The sequence below is a fragment of the Buceros rhinoceros genome, unplaced genomic scaffold (genome assembly GCF_000710305.1).
Source record: "Buceros rhinoceros silvestris isolate BGI_N320 unplaced genomic scaffold, ASM71030v1 scaffold41837, whole genome shotgun sequence".
Lineage (NCBI taxonomy): Eukaryota > Metazoa > Chordata > Aves > Bucerotiformes > Bucerotidae > Buceros > Buceros rhinoceros.
In genome coordinates, this window is record NW_010422342.1 from 1 (window position 1) to 16,478 (window position 16,478).

General features: G+C 37.2%; 1 protein-coding gene across 1 annotated transcript; it reads right to left on the reverse strand.

Moving 5' to 3' along the window:
• Positions 1–7,705: 7,705 nt before the first annotated feature.
• On the reverse strand, positions 7,706–14,343 carry LRRC17 (leucine rich repeat containing 17). The gene is made up of 3 exons (XM_010139998.1): positions 13,365–14,343; positions 9,522–9,677; positions 7,706–8,281 (listed from the first exon to the last, which is right to left on the reverse strand). The coding sequence occupies exons 1-3, from the start codon at positions 14,119–14,121 to the stop codon at positions 7,878–7,880; spliced, it is 1,317 nt and encodes a 438-aa protein (XP_010138300.1). The 5' UTR covers positions 14,122–14,343; the 3' UTR covers positions 7,706–7,877.
• Between the last annotated feature and the right edge of the window lie 2,135 nt (positions 14,344–16,478).

A 16,478-nucleotide genomic window follows, 5' to 3' on the forward strand; every position in this document is an offset into this window, starting at 1 on the left:
ATTAATTATTAAAGTACCTATTTTAAGTTCTAAGCTCTTTGAAAATGTATATTAATAAGAAAAAATTCTCTTCAGTGACAGGTTATGGGGTAAAATTTGAAAGCTCTTCGTATTTGTACTATCGGCAATTACTATACAAGGTTTAAACTGTTGCCGTTGATGTATTATTGTGCAGTTATGCAAGTAATTACATTGCAAGCATAAAGTTTCATTCATATGAAAGTTTCTCTAGGAAAAGTGATGTGGGATTTTATTAACTGTGATCCTTTCAGCTGTTTTGTTTTTCTTACTTAAAACTGAACATTTTAAGTGTTGTGTTTCATATCAGATATTTATATTTCAGCGTATGTTGTAGTAATTCAGTTCTGCAAATGATTATGGAAATGGGAGGTTTTAGTATGTAAATAATACAGCTGACATATAAAATTCTGCATATGCTCCTTGTCTTTGAGTGCATCTTATATTTTCAGGTGGTTATAATATAATGCATATTTGCTTCTATAGCAAAAATTTCACCATATTTTCCCTTGTTTTGTTTTACCAAACATTAGCATTCTGTTGGCAGAAATACTGTTTGACACTCAGTCATAAAAATGGCAGGTGAGGAGCTATGGCAGAAGCTTTCCAAATGTTATCTTCATTCAGTCTCTTACTTTTATGGCCTGAGATTGCTGTACCTAAGATTATTTACCAGGACAAGACCTTTTTGGAATGCTATTATTTAATTTTTAAAAATGGTGCTTAGTGGTAGCAGTACATTTTATAATATTTAACTGTATAAAATGAACTATCATTATAGCTTTTATATTTTTTCTACCATAATACATTGACTTTAATATTTTGGGATTAAAAATTTATAGACACATTTACTAAATTATATTAGTTAAATTAGAAGTCTGCTTAGGTAGAAACTACAAAACTTCTTCATAGGTAATTAAAGTTGAATTTAAAAGTACTACATTTAAAGCTTTCGTCTAAATTGTATTGTCTCAAAATAGGTTTGGGAGAGGTGGTTTAACAAGTGTTGTTTTAATATAGGTGAAATAGAACTGCTGATAGTTCATGAAAACATGTTTTGAAACATCCCTGTCATCCTCCATCACAGCTCTGTCTGTGTCTTTCTTGTACTGGGGAGCCCAGAACTGGACATGGCACTCTAGGTGTGTCCTGCCGGTGCTAAGTAGATGAGAAAGATCACCTCCCTCAAGCTTCTGACAACATTCCTCTTAATGCAGCCCGGGATGCCATCCACCTTCTTTGTAGCAACAGTGCATTGCTGTCTCATGTTCTACTTGGCATCCACCAGGACCCCCAGGTCCTTTCCTGCCAAGCTGCTTTCCAGCTGGGCTTTCCCCAGCATGTACTGGTGCCTGGCATTGCTCCTGTGCAGATGCAGGACTTTGCACTTCCCCTTGTTGAACCCGATTGAGTTCCTGCAAGCCCATTTCTCCAGCCTGTCAAAGTCCCTCTGGATGACAGCATGACCATCTGGTGTTATTAGCCACTGCTCCCAGTTTGGCAACATCTGCAGACTTGCTGAGGGTGCATTCTATCTCATCATCTAGATATTAACGAAGACTAGATATTAACGAAGACTAGATATTAACAGGACTAGACCAATATTGACCCCTAGAGTATACCGCTAGGTACTGTTCTGCAACGAGAGGCTCGCAGACAAAAAAACCAAACCAAACCAAACAAGGAGAGTCCAAATGTCCAAGATATTAATGTGGTGTTCAAGTTTTAGCACATATAATAGGTACTTGATTCAAGCACCTCTGCCAAGACAGAGTTCCTCCGGATGTAGAAAAGCATCTTAGTCCTCTCTGATACTATGTGTGGAAGTACATGGGACCATGAGATCAGAGGTTAATTCCCTTTGGGAACTGTAGCATTTTGCTAGAGTTTCAGGTCAGTGATCTTTCTCAATGCAGTTGTATGCTCCATGAAGCAGGGAAGTGGGCAGGGAGAATAAAAGCCTTTATGGTCAGTGTTAGAGGTTCAGTGCTAGCTGAGACAGTGTATTGGTTTGTTAGGAGTTACCTGCGTCCTCACTGTTATTCAGCCATTTTATCATGAAGAGTGTTAAAGCATCTTGGTGGTGTTTTCATGAGAAAAAACTCTTCTGCTACAACCAGGCAAGACCCCAAGAAATGGTTTTGATTCCTGGCACAGCTTTACTTCAGTGTTTCTCAAGCAGGAAAATGTTACTGATTGGCTCTTGTCTAGGCTACACTTTAATTGAATGCAAATGGATAAAAAGAAAAGGAAAATGTATTTATTTTCCAAATAAAACTGCATTTTGATGTTTTGATACTATAATGCATTTATTATTTAATCAGATAATACACGATCAAAATTGCTGATGCAACCTATAATAATTTCAGTGTGCTTTCTTTTGTTTTAGAAAGTGACTGTAATTATGGGTGAGAACAATTGGCTCTCTAGAGTGGTGATGGAAAAGAACAATTGGCCAAGAGTAACAAGTGTATTTAGTCATGGTCTTGGCTTTTAAATCACAGCATAAAATAACATTTTCTCAATGATGTCAGCATGCAAGTTGTTTAGTGAAACAATGTAATTTAATATTATAATGAACTTTGGCAGTTAATAAAAGCAAGTCCAAATAAATCATACACAGCCGTGTCACCTCCATTATATGGGCTATACTTAGAGATGTTAAATCCTTTTATGATTTTGTTTTCCTTATGTATTTGACTGGAAAACTGAAACTGTGGTAATTTTTATTTTGTTTAAAGCTAAAAACTTGTAAAGAACAGTTGCAATAGAGTTAAATTTTATATGCACACTGCCTTTTCTATCACAATCTTTAACTGATTCATATCTAGTAAAATAATTTAATTTAGAAGTATCAGCATGTTGGTTATATCAGTTGGAATATCAGTAAGTTGATTGCCACCCATTTCCATTTATCTTACACATCAGAAATACTAAATTCAATTTGTGTATCTACAAACATGTATTTCCATTTTTGTTAATAATTTAGGTTTTCTGTAGGCTCAAAAGCAAAGATTATGTCCATTTATATCTACTCAGTGCTATTAATTTTAAACTAATTGTGGTGAATCATGTATGATGGTCCACAGGGGCTTTTAGAAAACATTGATTTATAAAGCTGTTTCTTCTAACAGCTTGAAGATACCCAGCTATTTAGATTAATAACGTATTTTGTCTGTTAAAACTCACTGATATTGATCATAGAGCTTACTTGTGCCATTGATCATAGATCTTACTTCTTTTGAAGCTCTTGTGGATGGTTTAAAATTGCTGCAAAACTATTTCTCTGTCTTTTTTTAGGGATTCAAAACCATACTGAAATTCTCTTCGTTTGACATTTCTTCAGCTAACAAACTATGTTGAACTGTCTGTTCAGTTATAGTCTACAGATGTGACGAACCTTTCCATTGGAACTTCCCCGAGCTACAGTTCTGACCTCATCTTTGTAAGTAAATCCAAGATTACACAGATTTTGGCAACATGTTTTTATTGTTAGTGGTAAAACAGCAACGATGTTAACTGGAGTTTAGGTCTGTTCAGCTGGCTAATCATGATAGTATTTCTTTGTAAATTAATTAGCTGCAATTAAAAAAACCCCTTATGTATTGCAGCTTTGGTATGTGGTGTATGCGTGAAATAGTGGTCATTGTTTAACATCTGCATCTGAATGCTATATGATTACAGCTCAGACTGTGTTTGGCAATGAAATGTGTTACTGTGCCAAAGAAAAATGAGTGTATGAGGTGCATGGATTACAGCTCAGCTGTTTGTGGTAAAACTCCACCCACTCAGTGATCTTGGAGAATCATTTGACTTCCATATGTGACTGGGAACTGCATTTAAAGGCTTCCATTCATATTCAGGAAGCTAAAATGCAGGAGCTAAAATTTCCTCAGAAACTTCTGGAGTGTTGTATTCCCAGTAGTGTTTACAGTACTGATAGACCTGACCCTTTTTCCTGCACCCTGTCATGGCAAAATATGGTGCAAATTAATCTCTTCTGTGTTTCATGTGGGCTGTGTAAGGAAAGGGACACCGCTTCTATAAAGTGCTGTAGGTTAGCCCCTAAGCCAGCACCCCTAGTACACACGCTGCATATCAGGACGACAATGCACTATTGTGCAATTATTTCCTGGATAAGGACAGAGAAAGAAGGGGAATCAAGAGAGAAATTACTGAAAGAAAGGACTTGAAAAACACGTAAGGAAGAGGAATGCCCATGATTTTCTTTTAGACATAGAAGTTCTTCTGGGACTTTTGTGATTAAGTAGTTCAGAAACAAAGAAACGTCAACATTAAATCGTGATTTGTGGCTGTGGTGTTTCATGGAGGCTGTGCTTTAGATTAATATACCTTTTGGAGAAGCTCAGAGAAGTAGCAATTAATCCTGTAATGCTGACGTTTTTATCAACTATTAGTAGTTTCTCCTATATCTATGTTTTTCACATATATTTTTGTCTTTTTCCTTGGGCTGCCTCATTCTGTATGATCTTCATGGTTCCTCTATCCTTTTCCTGTTCATACAGTCTTTTCTCAAGGAATTTGCTACTAGATGCTGTCAGGAGAACATACTAGCCTATATTATCCTTGCTTCAATCTAGTATTTCCATTCTTGTGTTCTTATATTATCTGCAATAACAATTACTGTCTGTTCTGCCACATCCTTAGTACAGGTGTCTCAAAATGCCAACATGGAGAAAACCCTAATGGGTTCCAGCTAGTTTTTCACTGAGAGTTTCCCTCCACTCCTTTTTTTTTTTCATTATTGGAAGCTAAATCACCACTTGAATACTCCTATATCTATTTTATAACAATTCTCCAGAATCGTTGCAAAAACTGGAACATGCAATAACTTTAGACAGTAAAGAATAGAATTATAGTGCATTGTAGCTAAAAGAATGGAGCTACTAGCTACTCCTTGAAAGCTCCAGAAGCCATCTAAGGAAAATAGTAGGAAGGACAAAAAACATTGCAGCATTCAAAACTTCTGTCCGTTCTTCTCTTGACTGATAGAACTCTTTTCACCAGTTGATTCTCAGAGGTCTAGACAGATCTGCTCTTAAGTACTGAATTTCGTTTTGTGTTATTGCACAAGTGTTTCTTTCATGGAGCTTCTGAGGTGACATCGATTTCACAAGTTCACACTGAAACCTTTATTTGCAGGATAGTTGTTGAACCATGTTCCTCTAGAGTTTCCTTATTGGTATGTCCCTCTCTTACAGATTTCACACTTAACAGCTGTCACCAAGCATCTTGTGCTGTTAGGTGTAGGCAGCATGTTCAGCTCATCATCCCCTTGAACCTTCAGCACATGCAGCACTTTCTGGTGTCTCTGTTCGAGAACCCTGTATGAACATCCCACCACCATCACCACCACCTGAACTCTGGGTTCTGCTGAACAATTGTCCTATTTATCACTGAAATCTCCAGGTTTTAGCCTTGGACCTAAGAAGGACATTTCATGATCTGTTTATGAATCCCCAGGGCCTTTGGACTTGCTGTTCACAACAACTAGGACACTACTTGCGGCCCTCGGTCTTACTATGCTGCTTTTCCTACTGGTAACATTTTGCTGACCAGGGAGATCGGAGACCTCTCACCCAGTTTTTACCCTATATTCCTTTCCTGGATTGCCTTTTCTACTCAGACTTCAGCCTACCTCAAGCTAGGTTTTTTGTGGTTTTTTTTTAACACCGATTCTTTGCAGAAATTAACCTTACTTGATTTATAAATTCTTTTTTTCCTACTCAGCTTTTCTTCATTGGCTCTGCTGCCAAAACCAGATGTTCTGCTGTGGTTCCATTGTCTGTCGTTTTCAATAATTCCCAGTAGTTCCATTCTGTTCTGAAATAATCCTCCAGAATTTGAGAGGAGGAGTACTTCACTTAATGCTGGCTACTACTTCTGACAGATTTTTTTTTTCCTTCAGCACTTTTAAGTTTCTAGAAAATGCCCCGTTTAGTGAATATTACTGGCCAAATGGGATTTTCATCTGTATTCCATTTCATCAGGATTAACCTTTAGTAAATAAGATCATGCTTAAGATAGTCCCAGGAGCAGAGATGAGTCAGATACTGTTGTATTTGCTATAAAGTTTTTAAAAGTTGTTGCAGGATAGATCGCTAAATTATCCAGTTTATCAGTAAATCACCATTACATATATTCATAATGTGAATAATGGAAGACACAAAGGAATGCAGTAAATAATGAGATGTGTTTGCTTAAGGTTTCTTTGACATTCCTACAATCTTTAATAATTTCTGAAATTTTCCTTTATGTTGTTCTTTTATTTCATGATACCGTAGAAGTGCTGAATGCTTTGTACTGCACTTCTAAAACAAAATACGTGACCTTTTGGGCTTGTGGCTAAAGCACAAGAGAAATACTGTAATTGTGTGCAGACCTTTAAAGGAGCAAATTTTCTCCCTGGAGTGTTCTAGAACTTCTTCCATGATAGCCAGCAGCTATTTAAAGTTTTGGACCTAGATAGAATCTCTGTCCTGCACTTTCTGATCTAAAAGCAGATCTAGGGCTTGAGCTGGGAATACTGAAAATTTAACCCAGTATCTCCTACTTGTCCGCCATGTGAGCTTGAGGAGTTACTTATTGTTTCCATGTGAAAAAAGGGTTTATAGTCCCTGTCTTTAAGAGACAGTAGTTCAGCTAGTTCAACGATGCAGAAATTAAAAAAAAACCCAGAACTATTATGTAAAAGAATAGTCCTGCAGTAAACCCAGCTTTTTTGTGAAAGAACTTTTATCCAGTATATTATGTAGTGAGGAATTCTCTTTAGAGATATTGTCTGATTTGCCTGAGCATTTGTATGGCTCTGTTACCTTAATATTAGAACAATCACAGTTTTTAATGCAAGTAGATTCACAATAGACAGTTGTGGAGTAAGGAGGGGCTGTAATGTGCATTTTCCAAATGAGCTGGGGGAAGGGCGGTCTTTGAGAATGTCCCACACGTACAGCGAGCTCTCAAAAGCATGCTTACCTTCAGTCTGGATGGGCACTGGTGTGTTGGATACAGACCACAGCACCCTTCATGTGGTCCTCTTCACCCAGAAGTGATGTCACGTAATTTGTGTTGACACAACAACCTAAAATGCTTCTTAGAAAGACTTCAGCTCTGCCTGCTGCTAAAACCAAACAAAGGAAATATGAACATGTGGAGCTGGGTCTTGGCTGCTCATGTCTTGGCTACTCATGGTTTCAGGCAGCTCAGATACGGAAGAGGCAAACGCTGAGTTATGCACTCAAGACAGAGCAGGAACCCAGATAAGTCAGCAAGTAGAACCCAGCTTCTGGGTTTGAATCCTAATTGGTGTAATAACTACATTCCTCTTTTTCTAGAACTGTATTTAAGGTTAGTTTTCAGTTTGATTTTTCATATACAATAAAACAACAAGAAGCTGATACAAAAATCTTAGAGTCTGGGAGTATTTCAGGAAACTGATAGATACAAAAAATTGTCAATACATTCAAGAAAAATGTGTCTTGGTCACAACCCTCAGCAAGTTCCATGTCGACAGATAAGCTGTGTTCATACAAAAGTCAACTCCTCCCCACCACGTTATGTACATTTGTGTCTATCGATTTCTACCATATAGTTTCAAATATTTGCCAAAGTATTTCACGAGAATGTCCAGAAAAAATTTTCAGAAACAGTTACTTGATGAAGAATGCTGTTTAACTAATGCCATTCCGTAATTATTAACTGCAATGAAAAGAAATCTTTGTCGGCAGATAGTCCTACAAATAATCAGTAAAAATAACAAAAAATGTAAACAGCATGTTCTTCTTTGTCAGAGTATCAAATATTTGAATGTACTAAAAAAAAAAAAAAGGATTCTCTTATTAGCCTATCACAGTGACAATTACACCATGCTTTTTTACTGTTTGAACTGTTTGTTCTTTGTGTCGTTCCCATTCCTCATCATCTTTGTCCAGATCAAAAGTTTCTGGATAAATGGGCAGCTTGTCTTTTGGGCACTCCTCATAATAACTTCGAACATATTTTCCGACAGACCATCCTTTATATTCCTCAGGCATTTTACATTCTAGGCCATTGTAGTGAACATTGTAGTGATGTCTCAACCAGTAGAAAAGATAATGAATATTATAATCACATCTCCAAGGATTCTCTCTCAGCCACAGTATTTTCAGAAAGTAAAGATCTTCCAGTACTCCATATTCGAAATTCTGCAAGCTGTTGTTTGATAGGTCCAGCTCCTCTAAGTTAATGAGGCCTGAGAAAGCAGCTAGTCAACAGAAAAACAATTATTGGTACCTTACAAAGATAAGTTAGAAAAAAACATTCATCTCTGCAACATTAAAAACATTTTCATAATTATACATTTATTCAAATTTTTTTTTCGAAATGCTACAAAAAAGACTTTTCAAACTCTGAGCTTCAGAATACGGCTTGTGCCTTGAGAAGTGGCATAGTGGTATAAATATATAGACATTAGGGGAGTTGTGGTGCTGGTAAAGTTATAAAACGCTGAATGAGAATGCAGGAGTGTAGAATAGGGACAGTGAAGTGAATTAAGGCTTGATTTGCTCCTAGAAGTCTCCTGTTATTGCTGTGATCCAGAAGTAGAAATATGGACATCGATTATGCATTAGACAATGTAGTTTTTGTAGGTATGTATGTATGTATTTGTGGGTGGGTGGGAAACCTTTACATTAATATTTCAAGATATGGAAGATAATAAATGTGCAGCTTTGCAGTAGTGCTTCTGAGTCACATTTCAGAGAGCAGTTCATACTTTTTGCAAGTATACTGTTTCGTTTAATGGCAGAAGTCTTAATTTAAATAAATTGGCTACATGTAATGTTAAACCTCATTAGTACTATTTTACTGATATTAGCATGTTCTACTGCTGTTTAACTTGCAAAATGCTGCTAGAGAAAGCTTTTTGTGGTTCATCCTTTCAATGTCTCTCTCCTTGTGTCTGCTTTCATGATTAAAAACCGTATACACATAGGTGATAGCCAAATTCCAACAAGGCCACTTGAGTGCTAATAATATATAACTTAAAAGCAATTATAAGTAGTGAATTTTAACCCAAAAGATTTTTAAATCCTTTTGTTTTGTCTGTTACTTTAATGTCCAATAAAATTTAAAAGCAGCCTCATTATATGGCAAGTTTTATTAGATTTGGATTTGACAAAGAAATTTTAAAAATCATTCAACTATTTAGCATTTTAGGAAATGAATAGCCTTCAGACTGCAGAATTAAATTTTTTCTCTTGGTTGGTTTATTATTAAGAAAGGGCAACTGAAATCAGTCTCTCTTCATTGGCTTCCGTGATGAAGACATTTCGGCAAACCTTTACTTTAAGAATTGAGTGGTACAAGAGGTAAAATCTGCATCAGCATTTAGATTTTTAAATATTACACCCCCCGCCCCATTTATATCTGATAGAAGCATTGTCAAAGTTTTTGATTAATAAAACAAAAAAACCTTTTCAATGAATATTGAGAATAATTCTTACCAGGATCAATGTAAGCTATTCCATTACTGTTCAGGTTTAGTATCTTCAGTTCACTGACATCTTCAAACTCTTTGGCTCGTAGTTGTCTAATTTTGTTGTTGGACAAATCAAGTTTAACTACATCTGGAGGAATGTTACCTGGAACTTTCTTTAAATCTTAAAAAATGAAAAAGACATAACTTGTGTCAGGTTCGGATTATTCTTACTGCTTAGTTATCACAGCTTCATACCACACAGTCAGTCTAGCATTGTTTCTTGTTTTCTTTCCGTTTCATCCCCAGTACTAGTGTCAGCATTTTTCATCTTCTGAATTTCATTGCTTTGTTCACTCGTATCTTTACACTTCATGTGAAAATTGCTGTCTTCATTAGTGCTTATAGTAAAGCCTCTTTCTGTGTTGTATATTTTTATTTTAATAGAACTCTACTGTTCATTCACATAGGAATAGGCTAGGTAGCAAAGATGCTATGCTAATAAAAGGCATGTGTCAAGGGCCTGATCATTTTAAGAAAAGAAACGAAGTAGCTATATAAAAGTTGTTCCATAATCAAACTGTCCTGTCTTGCATTCTTTGTTTCATGTTACCGAAAAAATTTTTATCAGCAATAAAAATGCTAGCTGTTTTTATATAGAGTTGTATTTATAGTCATATAGTTACAGTTCTCTAGTTACAGTTACGTAGTGGTTTAGTAATATTTAAGATTTTATATTTGTTATGATACTTACAGTTATTATATGTGCAGGCAGCCTAGTGGCATTCTGTCTATCTACTTCTCTATCCTGCCTGTGTCCTTGGCCTTACCAAAGTAGCCAGGCACCTCTCAGTCATCTGTGTGTGTATCGTTACAGGGTTCCTTGCAGAAGAGTTACAGAAAGAACAGCTTCTAGTCCAGCAGTAAGGGCACGTTCTGGAGAAGGGTAAACTGTGGTTTGAATCCTCCAGATAATGTTAATCAACTTAATTGTCAGATTTATATTTACTCAATGAGCGTTCTAGTCCTGGAACATTACTGCAGGAAAATGAGTGGTGTCTCTTATTTATTCGACCATCTTTCAATGAAGGCAAGTTGTTTCCAGATCTGGGCTGGAATTTGTGTTATCAGTGTACTTCTGAAGTTCTGAAGATGTCTGATGCACCAGATGATACTCTTGAGACTAAAGCAACAAATCAGAGTCTTCCTGGCTCATATCTGATTTTGAGCAGAGCTGTGGTATTATAAATATATAAATATTGTAACTACTCCAGCCTCCTCTGGTTGGAGTGCTTCCTGCTTGTGCAGATGTCAAAGTTTCAAGACCTATTTATCACCAAATGAATGGAAATAATGCTTGAATATAGAGACTTGGACAGTTTGGCAGTAATAGAAAGCAGATTTTTTTCAACTGCTGTTGCAAATACAAATTCTTTTGCAGAAAAGAAAAAAAAATTACTTTTACATCCACTATTTTTTTTTCTTTTTTTGTAGAAAGAAGAATCAAGGACAAGAAGAATCAAGGAATTTGTAGAATCAAGGACATAGGATATTTTAATTCTGAAGTACTGAAGGATCTGGCTGATCACTGTTCTGATGAGGTATAAATAAGAAGTTCTTCAAAAAGGAGAATATATACATGGTTAGACATTTCTTTCATTACATTACTTTCTGACATTAACTAAAAGCTGCTGACCTGTTGTCATATCTCCTTAGAGATGCATAGTACTGATGTACTGGTATACTCCTTGTCACTCCCTCTGCTCCACTGTAAAGAGTAATGGATTGAGGCTTTTCATGTCATCATATTGTTTTTGCAGCTGCTGCATCTTTTTTCCTACTCTGAAATCCTGTCCATGGGGATTTAGAGAAATTTTTGTGTTTTCCCAGGATTTTGGGTGCATTATACTGTGTTTCCGATAAAAATTCCAAAGAAATTGAGCATCTGCTGCACAGTAATCATATACAAAGACAATAAATACAATGCCTTCATCAAAGATTACCATATGTTCAGAAATCCCAAATATCCATGAGATATCTGCATCCAGCTGTCAAGCATATGCACAGTAGATCTGATACTTCCTAAAAAATATTGGACATACTCAATGTGTCCATGCTAGATGTTCAGGAGGTCCTGGGCTGGTATACTTGGTTCTTCACCTGAAGGAAGGTGTCCCTGTACGCTCTAGTACACTCATGTGGAGGCTGGAGTTACTTTATTCCTCCATTATTAGTGCTGAAGACAGTAAACCATTGCTTTAAAATACCGTAAAAGCCTGTGAAACTCCCATAAAGAGCAGACCACATTGAATGTTTCTGTGAACTTAGGAAAAAAGTAACATTCTTCTTGCCAAAAGTTTTGGAGTATATTCCTGTATTCAGCTCATCTCAGTGATAGCACTAAATGGGGAGGGCTGGAAAGTCAGACTTTTCTCATCTTGAGATTAGAATATGCACCTGGGGTTTGTTCAGTAGCACAATTTACTGGAGACAGAGTAATAATGATATAATTAAGATCCTATGAAGGATAATTAAGATCTTATCTACAAGAAAAGGTAGGTGAATATTAAGAAATTAATAAATGTTAGCCAGTAAAACAGCGTAAATCATTAATAAGAAAGATGTAGTAGCCACGAGGTAAAACAAAGAGAAAAGTGAGCCGTAGGAAGAATAAAGGAATTTAGCAAGGTGGAAAAAAGCAAAAATGTGGACTGTTTTTATGACATATGTAGTAGATAAACCAGGTGATCAAATACTGAAATCGTTAATTCTTTAAATTTAGGTATTGCCTCCTTATACTGACTTCTGAGTGTGTCTCTGGCATTAAGGTCCAAGAATTGTTACACAAATTTAAGTCACTGTTAAGCAAATAGAAGTTTAGCAAATACATTGCAGGATGCAAGTGGGCAAAACATACTGCAATGATCTGGTGTTGTAGGCTATGCTTCACAAAAGTTGGGAAAAAATCCTCCCAATTTTGGCTACTTCTAGTAATGCTTTTAATTTCAGATTTGTAATGTTAAAGAACGACTTCCCTTCTGAACTGTTTTGTTGTTTGCTTTGTTTCATCATGGGACGAAATATGGGAAATATAAAGCACGAATAAATGAGCACTTTTGTGTGGATATATGCCCCCGCTGGTTTACCCTTAAGGCTCAACTGTGGCTTTTGGGAGCCTGAGAAGGATTTAGGAATGGAATGGATCCAAGCGTCTGAAAAACATTTCTTGAAGGCCCTTCAACTTTGAAATGTTTGCTGGGTGCTGGGAGGAAGAACACAGAGGAAGTTTTTCTTTACAAACAAAAGCATGCAATTGTTTTCCTTAGTTGAGGAAATCCTGCACATAAAACGTGAGGGTGCAACGGATCCTTTGCAGTCAGGTTCCTTAGGGCCTTGTGAGCACAGCGGGCTGCTCCAGGACTGCTCCACAGCTCAGCAGCTTGCTTCTGTCAAAGTTGCTATCTTTGTGTTTGTGCACTGGGAAGAAGAAAAGACACTCTGCGCTTTTCCCTATTAGTACAACAACTTCGGCACAGCTGTGATTTGACTGATTAGTATCTCTGTAGTTGTAAGGTCAGCCCAGGGAGGTGCTGGTCCTTCAGTAACCTAACTATTTACTCCTATTGATTTTTGTTGGATATGTTACACTAGTGCACTAAAGAATATCTGTGGAGTTGGGGCTACAGAGGAGGGGTTAAATGCAGAAAGAATTGCTACGTGTTGCTAGCGGTTACAAAAGAAAAACAATAAGCACTACTAGTTGAAGCGAGTACAAGTGCGATATTAATTTGATGTAAATAATGTGTAATAAATGTAGCAAGGGAGCAAGAATATTAAGATCATTAACTGAATTATAAGGGCAGATACAAACCTTTTCTTTTGCAGTTCAGAGTTGGTACAGGAAACACATACATGTGGCACAAAGAGGAATCAAATTCTGGTTTAACAGCTTCAGGCTTCTCCTGTTTTATGTTTTGGGGGTACTGTCTGTCCTCTTCACTACATAGCTCTTCAGCTTTTATCTGCTTTAGCTTTTGATTTTTCAGTTCTATCGGGTGCGCACACCTGGCATAATTTCCCAAATTCCTGTTTGCTGGAACCTGTAGCATCGTAACAAGAGTTTCTAGTTCACAGTTGCAGTGCCAGGGATTATCGTATAGACGTAGGTAGTTTAGATTGGGTGTATAAATAAAAACCTCTTCAGATAAACTCTTGATTTGGTTATGCTGAAGCAAGAGCGTGGTAAGTTTATTCAAACCAAAAAAAGCCTCGCTCTCAATTTTTGATATATCATTCTGCTGTAAATCCAGACTTTTCAGTACTTTGTACTTGGAAAACATATTGTTCTTCAATGTACGAATCCTGTTTCTTGCTAGCAGCATGTGTTTTAAGTCCTCTGGCCAATCAGGTGCTGCAAAAATCAATTTTCTTTCCTGACAATCTAGGTATTTCTCATGAAGATAAGTGTATATTTCACATGGTAGGCCTCGGGCATTGCGCCTAACCGTGCTAGACATTTTCCTCAAGGTGTTTTCCCTTTCATTGTTTCTCAGACTCCTATTCCTTGTCTTCCTACAGTCAGATGCTTTACAAAGAAGCAGCAGTAGTATAATAGTAACTACTTGCATCCTGACATTCAGCTGGCCCCAGTTACTTTCTGTGACAGCTGGAACAGTTGGAAGTTTGGGATAGTCGAAATCAGTGTTGTACAGATCTGAGGAAGCACAGCTGGGGAGTGTGGGATCCCTGTGCTGGAAGAAAAGTAAAACATTAGAACAGATGAAACAGGATTTTCATGGATCCTTGTACATAATATGCAGCATTCAGACAAGTACTCAGTCATCGACTTTAAGCTTTACAAATACTTTGGAGATTTAATGTCCTAGCTCTCTTTTTGTTGTTTTTTGCTGTCTCTGGGCTACTGTCATTCCTTTTGATTAAATATGTGAAACTGTATGGACCAGTTTCTAACTGATGTTTGTTAGATGATGTTGTATTCAGAAAAACTGCATCAGGCTGAAACTTCTTTGTATTTAAGTACATCTTGAAAGAGGAGCTTGAAGCTGCTAGTTGCCACCTTTCTGACTGTTCACCCACTGGAACACATACAGAGCTGGACCAGGGAAAGTCATCCAGTGCCTATCAAACCCCCAGTTTTAGACTGTGCCCAAGAGAGGGCTTATTTTCAGGTTGAGCCCAAATTTATCGTGTCAGGTAGACAAAGCTGGCTGGACTGCTCTGAGAAGGACCCAAACCCAATCTTTTGCAAGTGCCCATGAGGCTGTGTGTCATCTGAGCACAGGCAGAGGGCAAAGAGAACCTGCGGGTCCCAGCTGTGGCTTGCTTCAAACCACTTCCAGATCTGCCCACCTGAGGAGGGTGAGTATGGAGGGGTAAGCCAGGAAGTTTAGTAGTGTTTTGGCCTGTGTTCTCCCATGAGAATCTCCTGGCTCTGATCTGGAATTATACTCAGCTATAATACCAAAGTGGGCAGCTGCTTTCAGCTGCACGTACAGGTTCACAGGTAAAATGATAACTGTGTCTCATTTAGTGCTAGGGCGAAAAATGTATGGGAGGTATGTAATTTCTGTGGCTTAACAGCCTTAAGCATTACTTTAATTGGTTAGGTTCTCTTGAGTTGTGCGGCCCTCTCAGTATTGTCCTACCCTTCAAAAAAGCACTGAGTCAGACTATTACAGGGGAACAGTGAAGTCCCTGTAGAAAAGAACGTAGAGATCTGATGTTGTACTGATGATTGATTGCAATTGAAAATGTGTATTTGGCTTACCATGTGGCAGTGTGTTTTTAAAGATTTTCAAAATATGTTTCTTTTAACTTTGTAAACCTTTAATACTTCATTTTCCATATTAGTCATCTGTATCAGGCCTTAATAATGAAATTATTAATTTCATTTTAGGCAGATCAGTTATTTTTGAAGATTAGATTAAGGTAAAATGTACTACTATGTTTGATAGGAGTTTTTGCATCTTCGTCTTGGAGGATGATCTCAAAATTTGGCGGAAGAGTGGCTGAAGGGATAAGTAAGTGTAGTTTCTAGTGTCAGACATCTATCCTTCATTATTTTGTTAGAATTGCAATGATGTCTGCAAGAAAGGAGTTTCTAAAAATAATAGATTTTACGCACACAGAAGAGACTCTCTCAGGTAGCTAAATTCTCTGAAATTCCGTACCTGCAGAAGATAAGCAGGGCTTGTCCTACAATTGCTCTGATTTCTGCAGCTCTACTTTCAGAGGGAAAAAAATTATTCATGTATGTAATTAGATACTGATGTCATAATATATGGGTGGGAAGGACAGAAAAACCTGTGTGGAAAAATATTCTAACATTTCCTAAAGCTGCTTAATTAGGTGGCTTCCTGGTCCTTGCGTAACAGAGGACTGAAACCAGCTTGGTTCCTAAGCCAGCCATTAGGGGATGGAGTGTAAGAGGAGACATTTCCTCAGGACAGTTTACTACAGCTTTGTATTGTACTTTTGGGGTTTTTGTGCTTTCTTCTCATTAATCTTCTGTGGCCATGGTTACAGGGAGGATGTTGGCCTAGAGGAACTGAATCTGCAAGAGGAATTCTTATGTGTGTGTCACACACTGAGAATTTGAACTGTTCACCTTTAGGATGACTTTTTTTTTTTCCCCCAGTTGAACGTAGGAATTTCTAAGACTTAAATTTCTCTGAATGCCAGGATACTACAGATGTTTTCCACAAACTCTAATTTATTTTGAGAAGGAAGATTATTTAAAGTGCTGTGGTTATTTGGGTACACAAATCTTCCTGATAAAAAGTAGAGACTTGTGTGATTAAGTACTTTGAAAATGGAGGTTAATACAATTCAGAGATACTTGGTGAAGTTCTCATTTGTTTTCTACAATGCCAGGGCAAAATGATATATTCAATCTCAATTAATTTTAATAAACAGGCTCCAGTCACCAGACTGGGGAGGGATTTTTGTAATTTTAATTTTGAAT

Bases quoted from the DNA above. Each gene is read 5' to 3' on its own strand.
- LRRC17 (XM_010139998.1), bottom strand. From the start codon at position 14,121: ATGCAAGTAGTTACTATTATACTACTGCTGCTTCTTTGTAAAGCATCT. The intron at 9,678-13,364 runs GTTTGTATCTGC...TCATTTTTTAAG, and splicing joins TCTGAACTGCAAAAGAAAAG to ATTTAAAGAAAGTTCCAGGT. The intron at 8,282-9,521 runs GTAAGAATTATT...TCTGTTGACTAG, and splicing joins AATAGCTTACATTGATCCTG to CTGCTTTCTCAGGCCTCATT.